At 39.1% G+C, this 25,581-nt stretch overlaps 2 protein-coding genes across 2 annotated transcripts in view; one reads left to right on the forward strand and one right to left on the reverse strand.

Moving 5' to 3' along the window:
- The window catches only part of LOC127427630 (adenomatous polyposis coli protein 2-like), a 53,700-nt gene extending 44,648 nt beyond the window's left edge, over positions 1-9,052 (reverse strand). The window contains exon 1 of the mRNA XM_051675304.1: positions 8,960-9,052. The gene's annotated coding sequence lies outside the window, so the exon portion shown is untranslated. The remainder of the gene's footprint in view (positions 1-8,959) is intronic.
- Positions 9,053-16,050: 6,998 nt separating this feature from the next.
- On the forward strand, positions 16,051-23,603 carry LOC127427681 (GTP-binding protein Di-Ras1-like). Its single transcript, XM_051675414.1, has 2 exons — positions 16,051-16,398; positions 21,836-23,603. The coding sequence occupies exon 2, from the start codon at positions 21,891-21,893 to the stop codon at positions 22,476-22,478; it is 588 nt and encodes a 195-aa protein (XP_051531374.1). The 5' UTR covers positions 16,051-16,398; positions 21,836-21,890; the 3' UTR covers positions 22,479-23,603.
- Positions 23,604-25,581: the final 1,978 nt, after the last annotated feature.

Genomic DNA, 25,581 nt, shown 5'->3' on the forward strand with positions numbered 1-25,581 from the left:
AAAGGCCAGAGCAGTGGCTGATGGAATCACAAACAAAAGCTTAACACACCCTAACAGAGCTAAACAAAATGTCATGTAATATCTGTCTGTAATATCATTGCAGGATTTGGAGAACATTAATTAATCTAGAAACCCGGGCACACACAAGCAGACTTCTCTGGAGGACCAAACGCCTTTTATGATCAGCTGAGGTCCATCTGAGGACATGCTGGATTATGTGCACGACCCCAAAATCAATTCATTAAAATTCACACTCACAGATCAATGCAGAAAACCACTTTGCCAGGAACACAAAGGCCAGAGCAGTGGCTGATGGAATCACAAACAAAAGCTTAACACACCCTAACAGAGCTAAACAAAATGTCATGTAATATCTGTCTGTAATATCATTGCAGGATTTGGAGAACATTAATTAATCTAGAAAGCGCAGGAGGCACTAAAATTAAAGCTGGTGTGGGAAAGAATGTATGTGTAAGGTATAATAAGGGCTGAAGGATAGAGGTATGTTTGATGATGAAGCATGTGTCCACAGGGATTTAAACACAGCTGGTTCTTCATTTTCATCTGGCAAGTCTCACTGCAGATCAAATAGGCTGAATGCATGACCAGTTGGTAACCATGCACAGACTTTAAATGTTTTTGCATTTTAATTGGCTCCTGAGGTGTCTCAATAACCACTATATTAATGATGCCAGGAGAGGAAGTAGTGATCCTTTCTTTTTCGACTTTTGTGCTTTTTTTTTTCTGCATTTTATGAGTTGCAGTGGATCATTCATAAATTCACAGTATGTCCACCTCTTCAGACACTAATAAACTACTGCCCTATCCCTGCTTTCTTTCAGGAGGGAAAGTGCTAAAAATCACAGCATCTGAATTTGCATTGTGACGGGGGAAAAGTGCTACCCAAATGTACAGTTTGTATCAGCACACCTCCCCTGGGCTAGACTGAAAATGGATGTCATTTAATTAAAGAGAGAAAACAGATACATACAGTCTGTGGCTTACTTGAATGACTCATACTCCGGTAAAATCTACTGATCATATCAACAAAACTGAAATCATAGAAATACCAAATACTGATGGAGATAGCTCAGTCTAATAAGAATTTTACTATTTAACAATATTTGTGTGCTATGTATTTTTATGCTTATTAAGAGTATTGTGTCATTATCTTAGTGTCACACTCTTTTGAAATCAATGGTCGTCGAGTCCCCTGTGCTCTTCACATGAGAAGCACTATTTGTATGATGCACACAGTTGCTTTCTACTGTATTCATTGTAATCAGGTACTTATTAGGTACCATTTTAGTAAGGATGCTACCTTAGAAGGTAGTTGTCTATGTAGGCAGAAGTCAGAATGGCAGCTCTCTAGGTTTAAATAACATTACCACATTACATGCAAATAGTTCACATAACCTTTGACCCCTGAGTATATACTGAGAGTATATGTCTCATAATGCAATTATTGTACACAATCTCAACATAATGATGTCAAATCTGAAAACAACTGGAAAAAATGGTGGACATTAGTAACGAAGAAGGGAGCTTTTGCACTCATTTTACAATGTACTGGAAATTTAATGAAGATTCATTTTCGGCAGTTAAATAATGAAATCATAAATTTACTTAAATCACACAGCCTAGACCTTTTAGTGTAACAGATAAGTGGTTCAGTCACATGATTTACTTTTTTGACAATAATATTTTTAATAAAAAAGTCTGTACAGGCAGAACATTTGAAGGTTATGGTCAATATAAGTTTCACTGGATGCCCTGCCCTGCACCCGAGCATTAAACAGTGCATCAGTGATGCTGTGTGAGATGCCTGTGACTCTGCAATGTCCTAATGTCCTCCTGAATAATGATATAACCATAGCATGAGGCTCTTCAGTCATGCACACACAACAGCAGATAAAACGCACATCACCACACAGTAACAATACAAAACGAGCATTGAGAAGGTTAGAAATCAATTTATAACATATAAAATAATAGGATATAATAGTTTTGATCAATAATGTAATATAATATAATATAATATAATATACTTAATATAACTTAAATACAAATACTAAATACTAAATAACATTAAATATTTCATGTCTATTTATTTATTTATTTATTAGTAAGTAGCCAATTAATAAACAGGATAATGTATGACCAGTCACTATCAAGAAAAAAAAGAAAAAAGACAAAAATTATTATTTTGTGATAGTAATATAATATAATGTAATACAATATAATATAGGGGGCCTGGGTAGCTCAGCAAGTAAAGACACTGACTACCACACCTGGAGTCGCAAGTTCAAATCCAGGGCATGCTGAGTGACTCCAGTCAGGCTTCCTAAGCAACCAATTGGTCCAGTTGCTAGGGAGGGTAGAGTCACATTGGGTTAACCTCCTCGTGGTTGCTATAATGTGGCTCTCGCTCTCAGTGGGGCACGTGGTGAGTTGTGCGTGGATGCCGCAGAGAGTAGCGTGAAGCCACCACATGCACTAGGTCTCCGCAGTAACATGCTCAACAAGCCACATGATAAGATGCGCAGATTGATGGTCTCAGACACAGAGGCAACTGAGATTTGTCCTCCACCACCCAGATTGAGGCGAGTCACTACGCCACCACAAGGACCATGCCAAATTAGGGAGCAAAGGGGAGAAAAAAAATAAATAAAAATAATATATATATATATAAAATTATTAAAATACTCTCCTCTGAAGTGACCTTGGTGCATAAACTAGAGATTCAGATGCTTATATTCATTATTCAGAGAGACCAAAAAACAAAAAAATTATTAATTAAAATTGCATTTATGTGGATCCAACACCTGTGCAAATAAGAAGCAAACGGAAAGATGCAAGAGACTCACACCATCCTGGCATTGTAAGATAGACCAGAGAAAAGGAAATGAGACAGATGGTGATTTAACAAATGATTTACAAAAACCCATCATGATGTAGAGGTCTGATTCATTTATTTCATTTTAGAAATAAATAAATATTTCAACCACACATGCATTGAGAAGAGGAGTTTTGATACAGTGCAGTAAAGTAGGCCAGAAGCAGCGGGAATGAGAACAAAGAAGATGGAGGATGCTTACCCTCCCCACACCCCCCGGCCACATCTATCTCCCAACAACCATTCACTCCCAGACCGTCTGGTTACCAAGGAAACAGTACCTGCAAAGGAAGGCACCATGCCTGAGAATTCTGAATCCGAGCCAGCAGGTCATGTTTTTGTTAAGAGACTACATTAATAGCTAATGTACTGTGGACAGTTTGTATAAAATGGTGGCCACAAATTCAGGCAATTCACCCATCATCAGCCAAGCAGTGGATAGTCAAGAATCTCATGAAAACATGTCCAGGCCACATTTCACCCCAATGTTATATTTGACAAGAAAAAGCCTATTTTAGGAGCCATTGTGACATTATTATCATGACAATTAAGCACATTTCCCCAAAAAATTCTCATGACCTTAATGCAACCAGACATTTTACTTTGGGTTTTTGTAATTCCCATTATTTACGATGATGATTTTCATTAGATTTTCATCATTGTAATACAGAATTTGCTAACTGTAAACATTACTATAATGTTTTTTATACAGTATATACAGATATCGATTTAACAATTGATAGTATATATATACTATACCATGATATTTAAAAACTTAAATTTAAACATTAAATTTAAACATTATACCTCATTTCTTTTTCACATTTGCTTTTACATTAGTAATGAGAACTGATAAGATATACTGTAGAGTATATTACATTTCAGTACTGAGAATAAATGAAAATAATGTAACAGTGTAAAAAAAAATCGTATAATAATAATAATAATAATAATAATAATTATATATACATATATATATATATATATATATATATATATATATATATATATATTTTTTTTTTTTTTTTTTTTTATTATTATTATTTTTTTTTTAATAAAGCCTAATTCCTTATTTCTATCTTTTGATTTTGAGGTGAAATAGAAAATGTTCTCAGACAGGTTTTGTGAAATTCACCCAGATGTGAAATTGTGAACATTTAATTGAGATGTAGATCAACTGATGAACCCAATGCAGTGCTGGTCATTTTAGGGAGATACAAAAAAAATAATCTAAGAAATCTCCATTTAAAATTGTGCAATATGAAGGCATTTTAACTGACCCTATGTTAGTGCCCTCTACGTGAACACTAGTCTCCATGCCAGGGACCCACCAATCAAGAAACTAGCCAGCATGTGTTTCTAAGGTAATGGCACTAGAATATTCAGATGACCAAGGGCCTCATAATAATGACTCATCAAAATTTCATCTAATGGTCAGCATAATTCTGCAGTACAGGAGAGTTGCTACAAGAAATATGCAACCATGCATTCCTCGGACATTTGCTAAATGTACAGAAACACCACTGCAGTAACCTTCAGCATATGCTTGCCAACAACAATCCTTGTTTGATAGCTCATATCACCTTCACAGTTCCAATATCCCTGAAGATTGGAAGATAAGACCATTTACATTAAAAGACCTGCAGAGAATGTGCAAGTAAATAGATCAATCTTGTTTATGATCAGGCTTGAGTGACACAAAAGTAGACAAGCTTCAGCTTCAAAGTGTCAAACAGTTCTCAAATGTCTTCCAATAGAAATATATCAGCTCTCATGGGACATATCAACCTAGGCTGACCACAACATGACTGCACCTTTATTGAAGCCAGTAGTCTACAAACCTCCAGTTTTGGAGTTTTAAAAGTGTTTGGAGGGAAAAGTGTACCAAGCATCAGTTTTATCTTCAATTAATCAATCAACAAACCAACTATTTATTCATTATTTAGACCTATATTTGTAACACTGTAACACTAAAATGTCAACAAATCAATAGATTTGATTGGCCTGTATGTAATTAATAGAAAATCTAAAGATTAGAAAAGTGTCTCTTGAAGTAAATACCTCATGCAGACTAACCTGTCCAAAACAATTCTCAGCAAGATGAAGCTCTTATAATTGATTAATTGATAAGAACACCACCATCTTGTTTCTGAATAGACAGTAAGGTTTCACAACACAGGAATAAGATGATCACAAACATAACAGCTGTCACTTCCTAAAGTATTCATTACATAACATTTAGACTTTTTGTAATAAAACATTCAGACTTTTGGGGGGGTTAACGTCACATCTGTGTCTGGAGGACTAGTCTGAGTCACCAAGGTCCAGACATGGGTCTTGTGGACAATGACTCACATAGCTTACAGTAACATCCAGAATGAATGCTGCTTGAAAGCTGGAGTAACTCATATCTCACCCAAAAGAGGCTTTTGTGCTTATTAACTACAGGTACAAGGTGTAATCTGAACTTTATGCTTTGGGTTTCCATGCAGCCATCGCTTATGTGCAAGCAATAGCCAAGCTCATTTTAGATGAAGTATACAATAATTGTCAAATTCTTATGAAGCCTAGCATATCATCTTTGATACATGATTTTTTAAAGCATCTACATAATGATTAATGCTTTGCAGAAAAACCTGTTATATGCAATATGTATGCAGTGTATACATGTATATGCAATGGGAGCCAGCTGGTACATGATATATGTGCAGTGTGTAAACCTTACTCCCCTGGCCTTAAGTGGCGCACTAGTGACTGATGCTAGAGGCTGTAGCCTTTAGCCTCCTCATTAGCGCGCCCACCTCCCATGCTGGAGACACCAGTTTGAATCCCGTTCAGAGCGGGTCAAGCAGGATTGGTAACAGTGGTGCCGTGACCCAGATGGGAGTGAGGTTTAGGGGGGTGAGTGTAACGGGAGCCAGCTGGTACGTGATAGCTGTGCAGTGTGTAAACCTCGCTCCTCAGGCCTTAAGAGGCACACTAGCAACTGACGCTAGAGGCTGTAGCCTTTAGCCTCCTCGTTAGCGCGCCCACCTCCCATGCTGGAGACACCAGTTTGAATCCCGTTCAGAGCGGGTCAAGCAAGATTGGTAACAGTGGTGCCGTGACCCAGATGGGAGTGAGGTTTAGGGGGGTGAGTGTAACGGGAGCCAGCTGGTACGTGATAGCTGTGCAGTGTGTAAACCTCGCTCCTCAGGCCTTAAGAGGCACACTAGCAACTGACGCTAGAGGCTGTAGCCTTTAGCCTCCTCGTTAGCGCGCCCATCTCCCATGCTGGAGACACCTGTTTGAATCCCGTTCAGAGCGGGTCAAGCAGGATTGGTAACAGTGGTGCCGTGACCCGGATGGGAGTGAGGTTTAGGGGGGTGAGTGTAACGGGAGCCAGCTGGTACGTGATAGCTGTGCAGTGTGTAAACCTCCCTCCCCTGGCCTTAAGAGGCACACTAGCAACTGACGCTAGAGGCTGTAGCCTTTAGCCTCCTCGTTAGCGCGCCCATCTCCCATGCTGGAGACACCTGTTTGAATCCCGTTCAGAGCGGGTCAAGCAGGATTGGTAACATTGGTGCCGTGACCCGGATGGGAGTGAGGTTTAGGGGGGTGAGTGTAACGGGAGCCAGCTGGTACGTGATAGCTGTGCAGTGTGTAAATCTCGCTCCCCTGGACTTAAGAGGCGCACTAGCAACTGACACTAGAGGTTTTAGCCTCCTCGTTAGCGCGCCTGCTTCCCATGCTGGAGATGCCAGTTCAAATCCCATTCGAAGCAGGTCGAGCAGGACCGGTAACATATACATGTTTCCTGCCTCCTGGTGAATTATCCATGTTCTTCAGAAAGCCTTGTAAAATTTCCAAAATGGTCATCTTCATAATGTGATGATCTTATGTTTTTGCTGTGAAAACTTTGCTGATATTGATAAAGTAACAGTAACAATAACGTTTATATTGTTACCAATATTTCAAAATGCATATTTTTGGGATTTAAGCAATTGTGCTTTCTTAATATTTCATACATTATGAAAAATTGTGTTGAATCAAATATGATACAGCAGACCTTTAATGTATATTTATTTGTTTGTCTCAATCATCATTACATTGCATTACATTATATATTATGCCAACCATAATAATAATAATAAAAAAAACAGCACTTAGACAATACTGAAATACAATTTGAGTAAGATATATTTAGACCAGGAACTGATATTTACAGTATAGTATATGCATTTTTATATATACAGCCTGATCATTATGAAAATCTAATTGATTTACATTACAAGCTAGCATGACATCCCCTTACTATCATACAATGATCATTAAAGCCTGATGTATCAAATATGATTAATAAACAAACAGATTTTGTCTATTGGTTCAAGTCTCATTTAAAAAAATGTCATATGTCAGACTTTGTAGGGTTTAATAAAATTTATATTTACCATTTACCTCACTATGCATATGCATATGAGTAAACTGGGGATTTTTAGGCAGTATGTATTATGAACATGTTTTCATTTATTGAGTTCAAAGTCATTTTGATATTTTTTCTGGGGCTTAAAAGGTTAAAAGTAAAAAATATCATGTGGTACAACTGTCCGGAGACAGTAAAAAACATTCAAAGTCTCATTAAAAGCTGAAATTCTTGAAAAAATAAATGTTGGCATGAGTTGTGTTGAATAATCTTTTATTATTATTAATATTTCATAAAAAAAAATGCAGTGAAAACATTTTATTTGAAAATATGATTAATATTTTAAAACCTTTTGTCCACCAAATCAAGGTCATGTGGTGCAACCAACATGAAGGGAACAATTTTGTTGTCGTGACAAAAATCATAAAACAGAGAAGATCTTTTTAGACCCACAAAATGATTTGTCACACCATTAATTATCAATATTTTGACATTTTAATGAAAAGGCACATTTGGTTCAGGTCATTAGGTTCAACCGTGAGAAAACTTCTTGATATTCTTGACTTAAAAATGCATGATATTTGTATATAAAAATATATATATTTTTCACCTTGAAACATATGTTTGAAAACTTTTTTGAAATGAATGATGAAGTCGTGTACACTCTCATGTATTCAAGGTGCAAGGAAAATATTTTAATACCTTTTACTTAATGGTTGCACCACATGACATATTTAAAGTCATTAAATACATTTTTTGGTACAAAATGCTATAAATGTTTTTCCAACAATTTATAAAAACAACATGCACTCAAAGATTACATGTCTATGAACTTAACGTGTAATAAACCAGATTTGTAAAATATCTGTCATTTTTATCATCTTGGACAACCTTATTTGTCAATGACCCAGGCCTATTCTTGCTCCATGAATATATATGTACCAAAAGGGGAAATTAAGGGGATAATTTTAGTATTATTATTATAGTCTACTTTAGAGTAATTCTGAGCCTGGTTTAGGTTGGGACTAGTTTAGTCTAAAACAAATAATTTTTACAGACCAATTCTATAACATCTCACATGCAACTCTAGGAATCGTCGCATTTTCTTTGTGCTCATGTAAAAATGCAGCTGTGAGGCCGAAACACTCGCAGAAAAGCTTCTGTTCCCCTCCTGCTTCTCTGGGCGTCAAAGGCTGTATATGTCCAAACGTTATTTCATTAAAATCTTATGAACCTTTCATCAAATAGGAAATGACCCTGAATCTCTGGCTTCTAAACATTAAAGAGCACGACGTTCACCATCTTCAGGTAGATGATAAGTTACCTTTGCTGTATTATTTGTGACCTTGGCCGTTATATTTAGGCTTTTACGCCACCAGAAAATCGGTCTTTTTTCCTACCCTAAAGCAATACGTAATTTTTCAGAGGCAGGCTAAATTAATCTTATTTGAGCGCGTTAACGCATAAGATTCGTGGGAAAGCGCGAGCGTGAGTAGCCATCTCTGTTGCCCTCATGAATATTCATATCAGGACCGCGTCTCACGGACTCACTGCTGTAGAGATTCACCGCAAAAAGATCAGTACATATGCATGTTTTGTGATTAATCGGTCGTGCATGTTCGAACATAAAGGCTAATAGCTTTAATTTGATTGAATCTTACCTCATTTTCAAGCAGCGTTGGTGGTATTCACTGGGCGTGGAGTCCGTGCTGTCTTTCTCTGTGAAGACGATGCCCTGCATTCAGTGATGCTGTGCGCTCTGATGTCATGCAACGCTCTCTCTCTCTCTCTCTCTCTCTCTCTCTCTCTCTCTCTCTCTCTCTCTCTCTCTCTCTCTCTCTCTCTCTCGCTCTCTCTCTCTTTCTCTCTCTTTCAAAAAAAAAAAAAGGCTTCTGAAAAACTGGTCTGATGGCAATTAAATTCCTGACCCTAAAGACTGTTTTCTATCTATCTATCTATCTATCTATCTATCTATCTCCTCAACCACCACCAGTGTGCAGCATCCACCTGCAGGGTTGGGAGGGTTACTTTTGAAATGTATTCCACTACAGATTACAGAATACATGCTGTAAAATGTAATTTGTAATGTATTTCATTAAATTACTCAAGGTCAGTAACGTACTCTAAATACTTTGGATTACTTCTTCAGCACTGGTAGATTTTTTCACTTGTTTTGACTATAAAAAATCTGTCAGTACAGTAAGACAAAATACACATGTTAAAAATACATTCTCTGAAAACCCTAAATATATTATGCAGTGTTGTTTCTAAAACAAGATCAATCAAACTGATCTTGTTTTAAGGATTTTTAGATATTTTTACAGGAAAACAATACAAAAAGTATTATCAAGAATACGATTTTTGCCCTAATATCAAAGGTCTTACTAGAAAAAAAGAAATTTTGATCCAGTGTGAATTTTCTTGATAAAAAAATATATGATTGTGCCTGGTAACATGTGCATGTAAAATGGCAGAAATAGCATTTTAGCTTAGCGTAAAGCTGACAATTTACACAAGGTTAATTTCTATTTCTTCTGCTCCAAACTTACTTCAAACTTACTTCTCTGTCTGCTTGTATGAATGTAACACATCATAAGAAATTGTTTCACCACCGTTCAAATGCACTTTGGATTGCATCATTATATGTATAAATGTAAAAATGTAAAGTAATCTCTTCAGTAATCAAAATACTTTTTGAATATAACTGTATTTTAATTACCAATTATTTAAATTGTAACTGTAGTGGAATACAGTTACTAATATTTTGTATTTTAAATACGTAATCCCATTACATGTATTCCGTTACTCCCCAACCCTGTCCACCTGGATGATGCGACGGCAGCCATAGTGCGCTAGTACGCTCACCACCAGTGTTGGGTAACGTTACTTTTAAAAGTAACTCGTTAGACTATTGTGTTACTCCTTAAAAAAGTAACTTAATTAATTAAAAAGTTATTTTTTTATGGAAAGTAAAGCATTACTTTACTTTTGCATTACTTTTGTCTCATAGCCACTTTCTCTTCTGCTATGCTATGCATTCCATACAAGAGACATTACAGGTCATACTAGTTACTGCACAACACTCATGTCAAAACAACATAGTAAACAAACAATCAATAAAATGAATATGCATGATTTGTTTTTCCATCAACATGGCAGCCAATATGAATAATGAAGAATAACCACTGTCTTACCCAGTGGTGGATTTAGGCATGGGCGACATGGGCAGTAGCCCAGGGCGGCATCTTGCGGGGGGTGGCAGCAACTTTGGGGGCGTGTTGAAGCAGGTTTCGCCCAAGGCGCCATACAAACTAAGACATTTTCTCTGCATACACAATCGATGTAGAAGGTTGCTCGGAGCCACAGATCCAGAGTCAGCTTTTCTCATCCCATTCTCCCAGATACAGGGAGCTGTAACACGGAGCAGTTCAGCTGCATAAGTCAGTGAACTTAGTGAGTATTTTACCCTGTGTATCATGTCATAGCCAGTGGAAGACTAGTCTTATAATCCCTCTGCCTAAACGCGTTTGCTGATTTTTTAATGCAGTGTGTATTAACACATGAATCAACCGCATTTCACTCAACTGAATGTTGACCTCATATTACTCTAAAACACGAAATGCGCATATGCTTTAGCGAGTTGATTGACAGGCGATGTCTGTATCTAAAAGGTGATTGGCCCTTTTACCTACAAGGCGGGACTTCCTTTCTACATCCTTTGACTGTTGGGTGCTAGAGCTTCTTGGTTGGGTGTTCCAATTTCTCCCAGTCATTTAAATAGAAGTGACTGGTATCTGCTAAATAGTCTCTGGCCTCACTTTTTACACCTGATTTCTCACAATACAGGGACAGTAGATGTGTACAAAAGCAACGCATTACTTTATTTGAAAAGTAACTCAGATATTATGGTCTAAAACAAAAAAATGTTGTGTTACTTTACTCGTTACTCGAAAAAAGTAATCTGATTATGTAACACGTTACTTTAATCGCGTTACCCCCAACACTGCTCACCACACACCGACTGTTGGTGGAGAGGAGAGAGTAGAGTGATACAGCCAATTAATGGATGGGAATTATTAGGAGGCCATGATTGAGAAGGGCCAATGGGGGGAATCTGGCCAGGACACCAGGATTACACCCCTATTCTTTACAAGAAGTGCCCTGGGATTTTTAATGACCACAGAGAGTTAGGACCTCGGTTTAACATCTCATCCGAAAGATGGTGCCTTTTTACAGTATAGTGTTCCCGTCACTGTACTGGGGCGATAGGACAGGGTGAGCACCCCTTGCTCATACACTATATTGCCAAAAGTATTCGCTCACCCATCCAAATAATTGAATTCAGGTGTTCCAATCACTTCCATGGCCACAGGTGTATAAAATGAAGCACCTAGGCATGCAGACTGCTTCTACAAACATTTGTGAAAGAATGGGCCGCTCTCAGGAGCTCAGTGAATTCCAGCGTGGTACTGTGATAGGATGCCACCTGTGCAACAAGTCCAGTTGTGAAATTTCCTCGCTACTAAATATTCCACAGTCAACTGTCAGTGGTATTATAACAAAGTGGAAGCAATTGGGAATGACAGCAACTCAGCCACGAAGTGGTAGGCCACGTAAAATGACAGAGCGGGGTCAGCGGATGCTGAGGCGCATAGTGCGCAGAGGTCGCCAACTTTCTGCAGAGTCAATCGCTACAGACCTCCAAAGTTCATGTGGCCTTCAGATTAGCTCAAGAACAGTGCGTAGAGAGCTTCATGGAATGGGTTTCCATGGCCGAGCAGCTGCATCAAAGCCATACATCACCAAGTGCAATGCAAAGCGTCAGATGCAGTGGTGTAAAGCACACCGCCACTGGACTCTAGAGCAGTGGAGACGTGTTCTCTGGAGTGACGAATCACGCTTCTCCATCTGGCAATCTGATGGACGAGTCTGGGTTAGGCGGTTGCCAGGAGAACAGTACTTGTCTGACTGCATTGTGCCAACTGTGAAGTTTGGTGGAGGGGGGATTATGGTGTGGGGTTGTTTTTCAGGAGCTGGGCTTGGCCCCTTAGTTCCAGTGAAAGGAACTCTGAATGCTTCAGCATACCAAGAGATTTTGGACAATTCCATGCTCCCAACTTTGTGGGAACAGTTTGGGCATGGCCCCTTCCTGTTCCAACATGACTGCGCACCAGTGCACAAAGCAAGGTCCATAAAGACATGGATGAGCGAGTTTGGTGTGGAAGAACTTGACTGGCCTGCACAGAGTCCTGACCTCAACCCGATAGAGCACCTTTGGGATGAATTAGAGCGAAGACTGCGAGCCAGGCCTTCTCGTCCAACATCAGTGTCTGACCTCACAAATGCGCTTCTAGAAGAATGGTCAAAAATTCCCATAAACACACTCCTAAACCTTGTGGAAAGCCTTCCCAGAAGAGTTGAAGCTGTTATAGCTGCAAAGGGTGGGCCGACGTCATATTAAACCCTATGGATTAAGAATGGGATGTCACTTAAGTTCATATGCGTCTAAAGGCAGATGAGCGAATACTTTTGGCAATATAGTGTATGTCCTTAGGTTTTCCCTGTAGGTCTCCCATCCAGATACTGACCAGGCTCAACCCTACTTAGCTTCTGTGCTAATATATAGTATATTTGTCTTTTAATATACAATATTTAAATTAACTATAGAGTTGTATAGTGGCTATGAATTTATGCTCCTCATGGGTAGAAAAAAGTCAGGGAAAAAATAAAGTAACTATTAATGAATAAATTATGAGCCATCGAATATCGAGTTTTTCTTTGTACTTTAAAATCACCAGTGAGGCAAACACTTGTGTGAAGAATCACAAACTGGTGCAAACTTCGACCTGTTATTGCACAGAAATATTTACATTGATTAACTATGCTTCCAGTATTCTGATGACTGTTAGATTGCTACCATTATGGGTTGATATCTTTCTTTAACCTTTTTGTTTTTATTTCTTCTTGTCTTTTTCTAGGTTGGAACAAATATGGTGGAGTACCTCCAGCAGACTGAGATGTCAAGGCCTTATTCCCCTACATCCTACACTCAGCATAACAGGCCTGCACATGGATATATTTGAATTTTATTTTAATGTAATACATTTTATGGATTTTATTCATTTCTTACATAACTAGTGCTCTAGTAATAGACACTATAATTACTAGTAATATTTAAAGTGATGGTTTACCCCAAAATTCAAATACTCTCATCATTTACTCACCCTCATGCCATTCCAGATGTGTTCAACTTTCTTTCTTCTGCAGAACACAAATTAAGATTTTTAGAAGTATATATCAGCTCTGTTGGTCCATTCAATGCAAGTGAATGTGACAAAAACTTTGAAGCTCCAAACAACACATAAATGCAGCATAAAAGTAATCCATATGATTCCAGTGGTTAAATGACTGTGAGAAACAGATCATGAGGCGTGGCTTGGAATGGCATGGCGTGGGGCGTGGCCTGGCGAGACAGGGCGTGGGGCATGGGACCAGGGCAGAGTCAATGGAAGGTGGAGCCCTGAGAGGCTCAAGGGGCGGAGTCGTGAAAGGTGGGGCTGTGGGAGACTTGAAGGGCAGAGGAGTTTAGGACTTGGAGGGTCTAGGCGGGGTCGGAGGGTCAAAAGTTCCCCTTGCATGATCATGAAGAAGCGTCCAGAGGGTCGGTACAAGGGCGGGAACCATCTCCAGGTCTAACAGCACAGATGTGGCCATGACATGGCGTGGAGCAGACTCAGGCGTGGCTGTGACGTGGCATGGAACAGGCTGATGCGTTGCTGTGACATGGCATGGAGCAGGCTGAGGTGTTGCTGTGACATGGCATGAAGCAGACTCAGGCGTGGCTGTGACATGGCATGTAGCAGGCTCAGGTGTGGCTGTGACATGGCATGGAGCAGGCTAAGGCATTGCTGTGACATGGCATGGAGCAGGCTGAGGCGTTGCTGTGACATGGCATGGAGCAGGCTCAGGATCCAGGGCAAACGATGGCACTAGCTCAGCGACCATGACGAGGAACTCTGGCTTGGCGGCCATGACGTGGAACCCTGGCTTGGCGGCCATGACAAGGATACCTGGCTTGGCAGCCATGACGAGGATCACTGGCTTGGCGGCCATGACGTGGAACCCTGGCTTCTGTAATCTGCAGGGCAAGGTTGATATACTGAACCAGCTTGAGGGAACTGCAACCGCCAGGCATAAACGAGGAGATTGGCTCACTCAATCCAAAACGGAAACAGTCTTTGAGGACGACCTCATTAAAGTCCATCCGGCAGGCCAGATCGCAGAAGTCCTCCACATAATGCTCCAGGGGACGATTCCCCTGATGTAGGCGGAGGAGCTGGATTGCTGGGTTCATATTGCGGTCAGGTATTCTGTAGACGATGACGATGAAGTGAAGAACACAAGTGCAATTTTATTAACAAAAGTGAAATCCAAAAACCATAACTATAAACGTGAAACATAAACTTGACTTGACTTGACTTGAATATAAACAATGACTTGACCTAACATGACAACGTTACCAAACACACACATTAAACATTACAATGCCTAGCGTTTTTAACATTAATTATAAATGTTACTTAATTGTCCTACATGCTGTTTATTAAACCGTTTGTATAATTAGTTTAGATGTACTCATTACATGTATTTATAATTGTCCAAAATAAAAGTGCTACTATGTTTACACATTTGTTTTTGGTGTGGTTTATTTTACAATATTTTTTAAGATATTTTATAAAACAATCTGAAAATATGAACCCACTTATGAGATCAAATTAACCCAGCATTCCTGTAAAAACGAACCATTATTTGGGTTGAATAAATAACCAATTTGCTGGGTTAAAATTAACAACCCAACTTGCTGGGTTAGTTTAAACCAACGTGTGTTCTGTCCCATATTTAAACAGTGGCTGGTGTTGTTTTTAACCCAGAATTTTGTAGAGTGTAATAATAAAGAACAAGTAGGTGTGCCCAAACTTGGTGACTATTGTGACTGGTGAGCTAGGCCTATAGCTGTAGTGGTAAATGCGAAGACCTCAGTAACTGTGAAGTGAGTGTTTTATCGATTCGCGTGAAAACCGTTGGAGGGAGACAAAGACTAGTTCATCACAAAACAAATGAGGTCATGCTGACGCCAAGTTCACACCTTGTGGTTAAGGTGTATCTTGGGACTGTGTTGTTGCAAGATCTAAATGGTCAATGTCTTAACCTATATATATATATATATATATATATATATATATATATATATATATATATATATATATATATATACATATATATATATATATTATTATTATTATTATTATTATTACAAAGTGAATCTAATTTTGAAGTTAAATGTAAATTCTCTATGCAGCTCAGGCAACCTGCCACTTTTGCATGGCATCCTAACTCTGTCGCTGATTTGATTTAAAGTAAAGACCGTTCAGAGCAGCCTTTAAAGTTGCAACGTTCTTCAGTATTAACCTTTAACAACGCGTATGGCAAGGCTACCTGAAATTCAGTGTTCATTTTACATAAGCATACATGTAGAGCTGCGTAAACTATTAGATAAATTGCTATGTCCCTATACCTAAATACCATTCAATTTTTATAATACAGTGCATTTGAAATCGGAAGAGATCATTCTACAGTGTTTGCCTACAGAAGCAATGTTGCGCACAAAATATTTTTTTTTTTTTTTTTTTTTTTTTAAATGCCCCCTTCGGTTCGGTGACGGAACAATGTTACATGATAAACATGGCGTAGATAGAGAGTTGTTCAACGGTATAAAGCAGGTGGGGTTTTTGTTCTCGTCGATGCACGTTGTCGATGTCGTGTAACGGGACACAGGACGCGGGGGTGAGCAGCATATCGTGTGCTTGTGTGCGTCAGAGAAGACGTGGTGGGATAGATAGAGCGCGCGCGCCAGCCCTCCAGAAGAGCAATAACAGCTTTTTCAGCGACATCGCTCGATTTGCGCCATGCAAACAACACGGGAAAATGAAACGAGACTTGCACGGCATAGAATGTAAGACATTTGTCGTGGATCTGATCTCCTAATGCTTCCTATCATTTATGATTAACCAGATTTGGGACTTTGCAACACAGTCACCAGGTAAGAATCCATCGTTTTCACTGGCTATTTATGTTCTTTATACAATTCGCCGTTTAGCCAAATGTGTTTGTCGTGTATCGATGCTCACAGTCGCCCTAGAATGTCTATGACGCGCGTCCTTGCACAATTTTGTGTGATGGACCGCAATAGCATCTTTAGGCGCACAGAGAATGGTGGAATCGAGGCAGTGGCATGCAGAGCCAGAGCAACCGTAATGACTTTGGAGACTTTGCGTTTGGTTATTCGTCGTCTGTGCGCGTGAACGATGCTCTTTGGACAACGGACCGACGATTATCGACCTCACACGTAAATAATAATAATAAATATTATTATAATAAATAAAACGTCCTCTTAATTGCTTCTGAGAATATTTTTTGTTCAGTGCGATCACGTGAAAGCGAATTAACCAAGGATGATGTATTTTAAACATAGGCTACTGTTTGTATGTGATATGAAATTACGTTGAATTAACGCAATTTAAGACGGGCTGCCAAGTGTTTGTTCATTCAAGTTGCATGGCCTTTGCTGTGCTTTATTAAGAAAATAACAGAATGTCTATTTTGAGCGTTGCCTATTTGCAGCTTTACGGGCAACTTTGAGTGCAAATGTAACGGCAAACCCCGTTGATTGAGTGACTGCGGGTTAGGCAATCTTAGATCTGCATTCCATCAGAGCGTTAATCAAACTGTATAAGAATCGAGTTGGTGCGCTGTGGTATTTTTAGACATCACATAAGACAGACGTTTGCATGTCTCCTATTCTAGGTTCTTTTAGGATTTCCCAAGCTTCCATTGGAAATATTTATCTTAAAAAATAAAAAATGAAAAAAATTCATTAAACTGTGTTGTGTGGGCAATAAAAGACAACATCTGAACTGATCCGCAGATTTGCACGAAGAGATGCTATATTATCCTGTAGTAATCATTTATCTCTATAAATAGTGTCTTGCTTCTTTCACCTCAGTGTATGAATAGGCTGCAGTGACGTAAATTAAACCCACTGTTTGGCAGTTGGTTACTAGGGTAACTGAACTGATAGAAATATGATGTCTATCCCTCTCTCTTCTCATCCAACATTAGAAGTCACTGATTTTTGGCTCAGTCTGTCTTCTCTTTCATCAGTAGGTTAAGATGGGGCAAGAAGACCCCCCCCCCCCCCAAGAACAATGCTCATATACTTTTAAATCGTAACATATAGATAAACTTTTCGCATGTACAGGATGATCATCCAACATATTATCAAGGGAAATACATAGAAAAATGTGCTAAATTTGTTGTCATAGCACAACATAAAAAATTATGAAAAGGGGCCATCTTACCCCACTATTAGGGTATGTACATCTAATCCATGGAAGTATTTAACAATAACCCCATAAGTTAAGAATTATTAAACTGGGGTAGCTCAGCGAGTAAAGACGCTGACTACCACCCCTGGAGTCGCGAGTTCGAATCCAGGGCGTGCTGAGTGACTCCAGCCTGGTCTCCTAAGCAACCAAAATGGCCCGGTTGCTAGGGAGGGTAGAGTCACATGGGGTAACCTCCTGGTGGTTGCTGTAATGTGGTTTGCTTTCGGTGGGGCGCGTGGTGAGTTGTGCGTGGATGCCGTGGAGAATAGCGTGAAGCCTTCACACGCGCTATATCTCTGCGGTAACACGCTGAACAAGCCACATGATAAGATGCTCGGATTGACGGTGTCAGACGCGGAGTCATTACACCAACGTGAGGACTTAGAGCACATTGGGAATTGGGCTTTCCAAATTGGGGAGAAAAAGGGGAGAAAAAAGAATGATTAAATTGAATAATAATGACATCAAAAACAACCTTCTGCCCCAATCTTGAGTGTAGTGTGGGGGGGGGGCATCTTACCCCAAAGATTATTGTCAACAATATTTTTTAATTTCTCACCTTTTCTCCCCTCCTCGTGGTGGCGTAGTGACTCGCCTCAATCCGGGTGGCGGAGGACGAATCTGCGTCAGTCAATCCGCACATTTTATCACGTGGCTTGTTGAGCGCGTTACCGCGGAGAATAGCATGAAGCCTCCACATGCGCTACATCTCCGCGGTAATGCGCTCAACAAGCCACGTGATAAGATCCATGCACAACTCACCTCGCGCCCCACCGAGAGCGAGAACCACATTATAGCGACCACGATGAGGTTACCCCATGTGACGAAGATGTTACCCCATGTGACTCTACCCTCCCTAGCAACTGGGCCAATTTGGTTGCTTAGGAGACCTGGCTGGAGTCACTCAGCACGCCCTGGATTCGAACTCGTGACTCCAGGGGTGGTAGTCAGTCTTTACTTGCTGAGCTACCCAGGCCCCCCCAAAAATCTAAATACTTTACTGTGTCCACTGATCCCCCATTAACAAATAGACATAAAAACTTTTGATATCCAACATAACAGAATGTAACAGATCACTATTTTCCAATGACAAAAAATTTGATCATTTAACCTCAAAACTGTTTGGATGGAATAAATCTCACAAATGTTGATATTCAGATGAAATATCAATATTAAGAGGAGCACAGACATTCAATAAAGGTGTTGAGATGAGATTTAGTACCATCTGTGGTCAAGAAAAAAAGTTAAGGGGGTGGGGTCATCTTACCCCAGGGAGCGTCTTCCCCAATCTTACCCTATCACTGATGACTTTCTCTCCTGTTTTGTTCATTCTCTCTCCATCACCATGTACATGCCCTCAAGGTTTGTTTCCACAGTAACCATAGAACTCCCAGAGTTCCAAAAAAGATGCACAACAGAGGCATCCCTGAGATGCACAGGGAGACACAGGAAGAATCTCTGATACACGATTATGTGTTCAAAGGCCTGCTGTGTCTTCTGACATGCAAACTGTTACAAACCAACAGAAAAGATTTCATTACCAATTGAAAAAGATTGCCAGCTTTTCAGGTGACCTAAATGTTATACAGCTAATTTATAAACAATAAACCTAAATGGGCTTTGTGTTACAATGATTTAAAGGGATAGTTCACCCAAAAATGAAAATTCTCTCATCATTTGCTCACCCTCATGCCATCCCAGATATGTAGACTTACTTTCTTCTGCAGAACACAAACAAAGATTTTTTGAAGAATATTTCAGCTCTGTAGGTCCACACAATGCAAGTGAATGGGTACCAACATTTTTAAGCCCCAGTAAGCACATAAAGGGAGCGTAAAAGTAATCCATATGACTCCAGTGGTTAAATCCTTATCTTCATAAGTGATATGATAGATGTGGGTGAGAAACAGATCAATATTTAAGTCCTTAAGACTTAAATAAGCAGTGGACAGGATTTGCTAATCCTCCTTATAAAATGTCTGACCTGTGTATGTGATCTGAGTTTTGCCATGAGAGAAAAATGGTAGAATATGAGAATATGCTTAGAACATGTACTTGCTCTTTTACACAATCAGTTAAATAGATAGAAAAACAAAAATTGTCTTTAAAGGGATAATTCACCCACAATTGAAAATTCCATCATTATTTATTCATCCTCATGTTGTTTCAAAAAGTGTGACTGAGGCTGAATCAGTACTTCCTACCACTATGCCTTTTGAGTTCCATGAATGAAATATTGTAATGTTTTTGGAACAACATAAGGGTGAATATATGATGACAGAATTTTCATAATTAGATAAACTATCCTTTTAAATTTCAAAAATTTAACTCCAATCTGATTGTATTTTATGCTGCCAACAAATCAAACAGAAAATCTTTAGTAAGAGGCTCATCTGCTCCATGTTTAGCTGATTGTGTGATAGTAATCATTACTGGTAATTCAAAAGTGTCACTCCACTGGGGCATTGGTATGTGTAGCATGATCTATCTATCTATCATCCATATGAATCTCTATTGAGGTATTTAGGAAGTGTCCCCTGTTTCCAAATTCAGAAAGGTGCCAGAAATATCCAGTGTGATCTTGCTTTCCACAGGGGACCAAGTCCAACGGCTGCTTCAAAGCAAGATAAATGAGTAATTAATAGTTGACCTTGATGCTGATGTCAGCAGAGACTGTCCAACTGAATTCACAAAGACACACCGGCATAGACTTACAGTCTCATACACTTTTATATACAAAACACACACACACACACACACACACACACACACACACATTGACATAAAGAAAATGCTGACGACCCTCATGGAGATCCATCATGTTACCAGTGGTGTAATGTGAAGATGACTGAGTGAATCCCACAAAACCTGTCAAGAACAAGTGTGCGGCTAAAGTTTATTCCCAAAATCAACAGAAAGGAATAAGAAGTTACATTTTGTTTACAGAAAATGAGACCAGTTTTTAGGACCTTTAAAGGGATAGTTCACTCAAAAATGAAAATTCTCTCATCATTTACTCACCCTCATGCCATCCCAGATGTGTATGACTTTCTTTCTTCTGTAGAACACAAATGAAGATTTTTTGAAGAATATCTCAGCTCTGTAGGCCCATATAATACAAGTCAACAGGGTCCAAAACTTTGAAACTCAAAAACAGATAAAGGCAACATTTAAGTAATCCATTAGACTCCAGTAGTTTAATTTATGTCTTCTGAAGTGATGCAGTCAGTTTTGGGTGAGAACAGACCAAAATACAACTCCTTTTTTCTTGCCATTGCAGTCTCTAGGCACGATCATGATTTCAAGCTTGTGTACACTACCTAGTGCTTGATGCATGCGCAGAGCACTAGATGGCGCTATAGGAAGTGTGATCTAGCTTGAAATCATGATCGCTAAGGAGATTGCTGTCAAGATTTAAAGTTAAAAAGGAGTTACATTATGGTCTTTTCTCACCCAAAACCAATTGGATTACTTCAGATGACATTACATAAGCCTCTGGAGTCTTATGGATTACTTTAATGCTGCCTTTATCTGCCTTTTTGAGCTTTAAAGGTCTGGCCACCATCTGCTTGAATTGTATGGGTCTACAGAGCTGAATTATTCTTCTAAAAATCTTCATTTGTGTTCTGTAGAAAAAAGAAAGTCATACACATCTGAGATGGCATGAGGGTGAGTAAATGATGAGAGAATTTTCATTTTTGGGGTGAACTAAACCATTATGCACAGTTTTTCCAACCAAACTGTCATTACTGCAATGCAAAGAAATAACATTTATTCACTTGGAAAATGCTTTTATCCAAAGCAGCTTTCGGCACATTCAAGGTGTATATTTTGTGTGTTCCCTGGAAATAAAATACATAATGTTGGTGTTGCTATCGCCATACGTTACCAGTTGAGCAACAGAACAATTATATATTATTTAAATAAAAAAAGGTCACTGACAAAAAACCAAAAATTCTGAGTCTGAATGTTTTTGCAGTTTTTCTCATCATCTGTGTTAGAATGTCCACATCAGAAAAAAATATAAAAATAAGACATTCTTATTCTATGTGTGCATGTACCAAAAGCACCGTGTACTGTTTTGTTTTTCAGATCTCAGGGAATAATTGAGTGTTAACTGCCACATACCCCAATCCAACTGAGCAGCATGCCAGAGCAGAGTAACGATTACCGGGTGGTGGTGTTTGGAGCAGGGGGCGTGGGCAAGAGCTCACTGGTTCTGCGCTTTGTTAAGGGCACCTTCAGGGACACCTACATCCCGACGGTGGAGGACACCTACCGGCAGGTGATCAGCTGCGATAAGAGCGTATGCACTCTGGAGATCACCGACACCACCGGCAGCCACCAGTTCCCTGCTATGCAGCGTTTGTCCATCTCCAAGGGTCACGCCTTCATCCTGGTCTACTCCATCACCAGCAGGCAGTCCCTTGAGGAGCTAAAGCCCATCTATCAGCAGGTGCTGGCCATCAAAGGCAACGTGGAGAACATTCCCATAATGCTCGTCGGTAACAAGAGCGACGAGACCCAGCGAGAGGTGGAGATCAAGGAGGGCGAAGCTCAGGCAAACATCTGGAAATGCGCGTTCATGGAAACATCGGCCAAGACCAACACCAATGTTAAGGAGCTTTTTCAGGAGCTCCTCAATCTGGATAAGAAGCGTGACATGAGCCTCAACATGCGCTCCAGCAAGCAGAGACGTGCAGACAAGCTGAAGGCCAAGTGCAGTGTGATGTAGAAGGCAGGATCCAAGATCACATCGCTCAACATTTAATTGACTCCTCGGAAATGTACATAAGTCCCTTACCTTAACTCGTCTTAATCAGGTAATCTTTAGTGCACATTTGAACCGTCAAACCTTTCCCTTTACCCTGGTCTGTTCTGGCTCCTGTAGTGACTCGGTGTACAAGACTATAAGAGCTGACACATGAAGCAGGGAGAATGTCCAACGATTATCGTACACCCTCTCTCTAGTGCTTTCTGTCGACATTTTTATTGAATTCAAGAAAGACCGGATCATAAATGTGGCAATTTTTATGTAAGGCTCTGTCTGTAATGGTACTGTGTTAAAATGCAGACAAAAATGTCTTGAACTGGTTTTGCATCGTATGGGATTCTCATCCCAAGAAGGAAAAGGCCTGAGCACAGCTAAAGAGGCAACACTATCTGCTCTTCCAAATTACATACTATAGCAGCACAAAAGTCTATTACAAATCAGAAAATAATTTGGGACGAAGGACATTCTTAGTTACCGGCTTGCCAGTAATGTAACCAGGTATAACAGAGTAAAGTGCATAATGCATGTCTGATTATTTAAAACTACCTTCATATTAAATGTGACTGACATATTTTCATCAAGAACAGAGCTATACCTAATTGAAGCATCAGTGAGTAAGTCCTAAATGTGATCATTTCTAAGAGCCTTTTTTTTTTCTTTTTTTTTTTTTTGTGATGGGGTAAGGTTTGGGCGTTGTCAATTGGTGTTTTACTCTCTTTTGTTTTTCAAGTGTTCATGGCACATGAAAACCTGAATATATGCATTTCATCATCTAACTGAAAACATATATCCTGTATGTGAAATCTATGTATATTATCAGCACTAATGAAAGCCTCTGTACAGCCCTTGTTTTTCTGTCAGTGTCTATATTTCCTCTGATAATTTAATGCCATTTGCTTTAGCAATACATGATATAAAAGCACTTTTAGAATCTTGAGCACATTAAAAGCACAGAGTGTGAACCTTTACGAAAATGTTCTTGTCAAACACTCTGCGTTTACAACTCTACTGCAGATACAGTGTTCATTCAATAAATATAATGTGAGGGACCAGAAAAATAAAGAAGCACAAACATAAGTGAAATAATGACTGCTTGTTTTCTTTTTGCTGTTTTGAACAAAGGTATCAGTATTCAAAGGTATGATTAGATCTAAATGAGGTTGTACATACCATAATTCTTGACGAAAGAGGTTCTTTTTAAAAATGGCATTGCAATGACAAAGAAAACTTGTCTTATGACAACAAACTTCTGTTTAAGACTACTGGGATTTTTGCACTTAGATTTGTTAACCATCACTTTTAAAGGAATAGTTCACCCAAAAATGAAAATTCTCTCTTAATTTACTCACCCTCATCATGCCATCCCAGATGTGTATGACTTTCTTTCTTCAGCAGAGCACAAATGAAGATTTTAGAAGAAGGTTTCAGCTTGGTTCTCACAATCCAAGTGAATTGTGTTCAGACCTTTGTAACTCCAAAAATCACATAAAGGAAACATAGAAGTAATCTGTGGTAACTGGTTAAATCCATATCTTCAGAAGCGATATGATAGGTGTGGGTGAGAAAAAGTTAAAAATGTAAGTCCTTTTTTCACTTTAAATCTCCACTTTCACTTTTACATCTGAAAGTCACATGTGGTGCCTGTTTGGTTTCACTTTCACCTCTGAAAGTGAAAGTTAAAATGGAGATTTACAGTAGAAAAATAAAGGACTTAAATATTGTTCTGTTTGTCACTCACACCTATTATATTGCTTCTGAAGATATGGATTGAACCACTGGAGTCATATGGATTGCTTTTATGTTTCCTTTATGTGATTTCTGGAGCTACAATGGTCTGACAACCATTTACTTGCATTGTGAGGACCAACAGAGCTGAGATAGTCTTCAAAAAATATTTGTTTGTGTTCTGCTGAAGAAAGAAAGTCATACACATCTGGGATGGCATGTGGGTGAGTAAAAGATGTGAGAATTTACATTTTTGGGTGAACTATCCTTTTAATCCAGGGTTATTTTGTTATCATGTTTCACACTGTTCATACTTTATCTTCGGTAAATAATGAATTTGCCATAGTCAGGTTTCGAGATCTCTGTACATTTCTTAACAAGATTTATAATACTGATTGGACAACCCACAAATAACTGCTTTTCCATCTGTAGAAATGTCTCTTCATCTCTCCGGTTTATGTGTTGAACATGTTTAATGACACCTGATAATAGAAAAAACTCTATATCAGTGATGTGAAACATATTCTGGGCCGCCGCTTTTAGGGGATTACAGAAGACAATAATGATGGTCATTGAGTGGAATAGGTGCAGAGTACCTGAAGATGCAAACAGAACATCTGGTGGAACATCTGCTCAGTCAGTCACGACGTATCTGAAGATTCAAGGGGAAGAGAAGCATTAATTAACAGATGACATAAAAGCATGTTGTGTGTGAGAGAGAGTGCAAAAATTATTTAAGACCAATGTTCCATTCCGTTCAACACAGCAAGTCGAATTTTCCTAGTTTCTACATATGAAAGAACGCCACTTGGTGTCAGGCGTTCAACAGAAGTCTAGAACACAGATTTTTGCAGAGGTGTGGGTTTATAATGTCACATGAATATGGCTGCACCTAGGGGGATAATGATAAACATTCACTTTTAAGAGAATAAAATACCTCAGTGAGCCAAAATTATATTACATTACATGACAATAAAACCTGTTTAGCCGAGACAGGTTTGAAAACACAGTAAATGACATTATCTGTTGATAACACCTGCAAAGCAAATGCTAGCATTGGCATTTTGTTTTTTATACACCATCTTCTGAGCATCGGAAATCAAGATAAGTGGGTAGGATTATCCCACATCCAACTTCAAATGGAATGCAGAATAAATCAAAGGCTAACATTACACTAGCAATTTAGTCAAACTACTAAAATTTTGTAATTACCGATTATTGCAATCGGAAACACTTGCAACTTTACCCACACAATGGGTGTACATCTAGTGACATTTAAAAGAGTTTCTTGTCAAAAAAGATTAATTAATCAACCCTACAAAAAATTGCATTACACAGA

This window comes from Myxocyprinus asiaticus, chromosome 37 (genome assembly GCF_019703515.2).
Source record: "Myxocyprinus asiaticus isolate MX2 ecotype Aquarium Trade chromosome 37, UBuf_Myxa_2, whole genome shotgun sequence".
NCBI lineage: Eukaryota > Metazoa > Chordata > Actinopteri > Cypriniformes > Catostomidae > Myxocyprinus > Myxocyprinus asiaticus.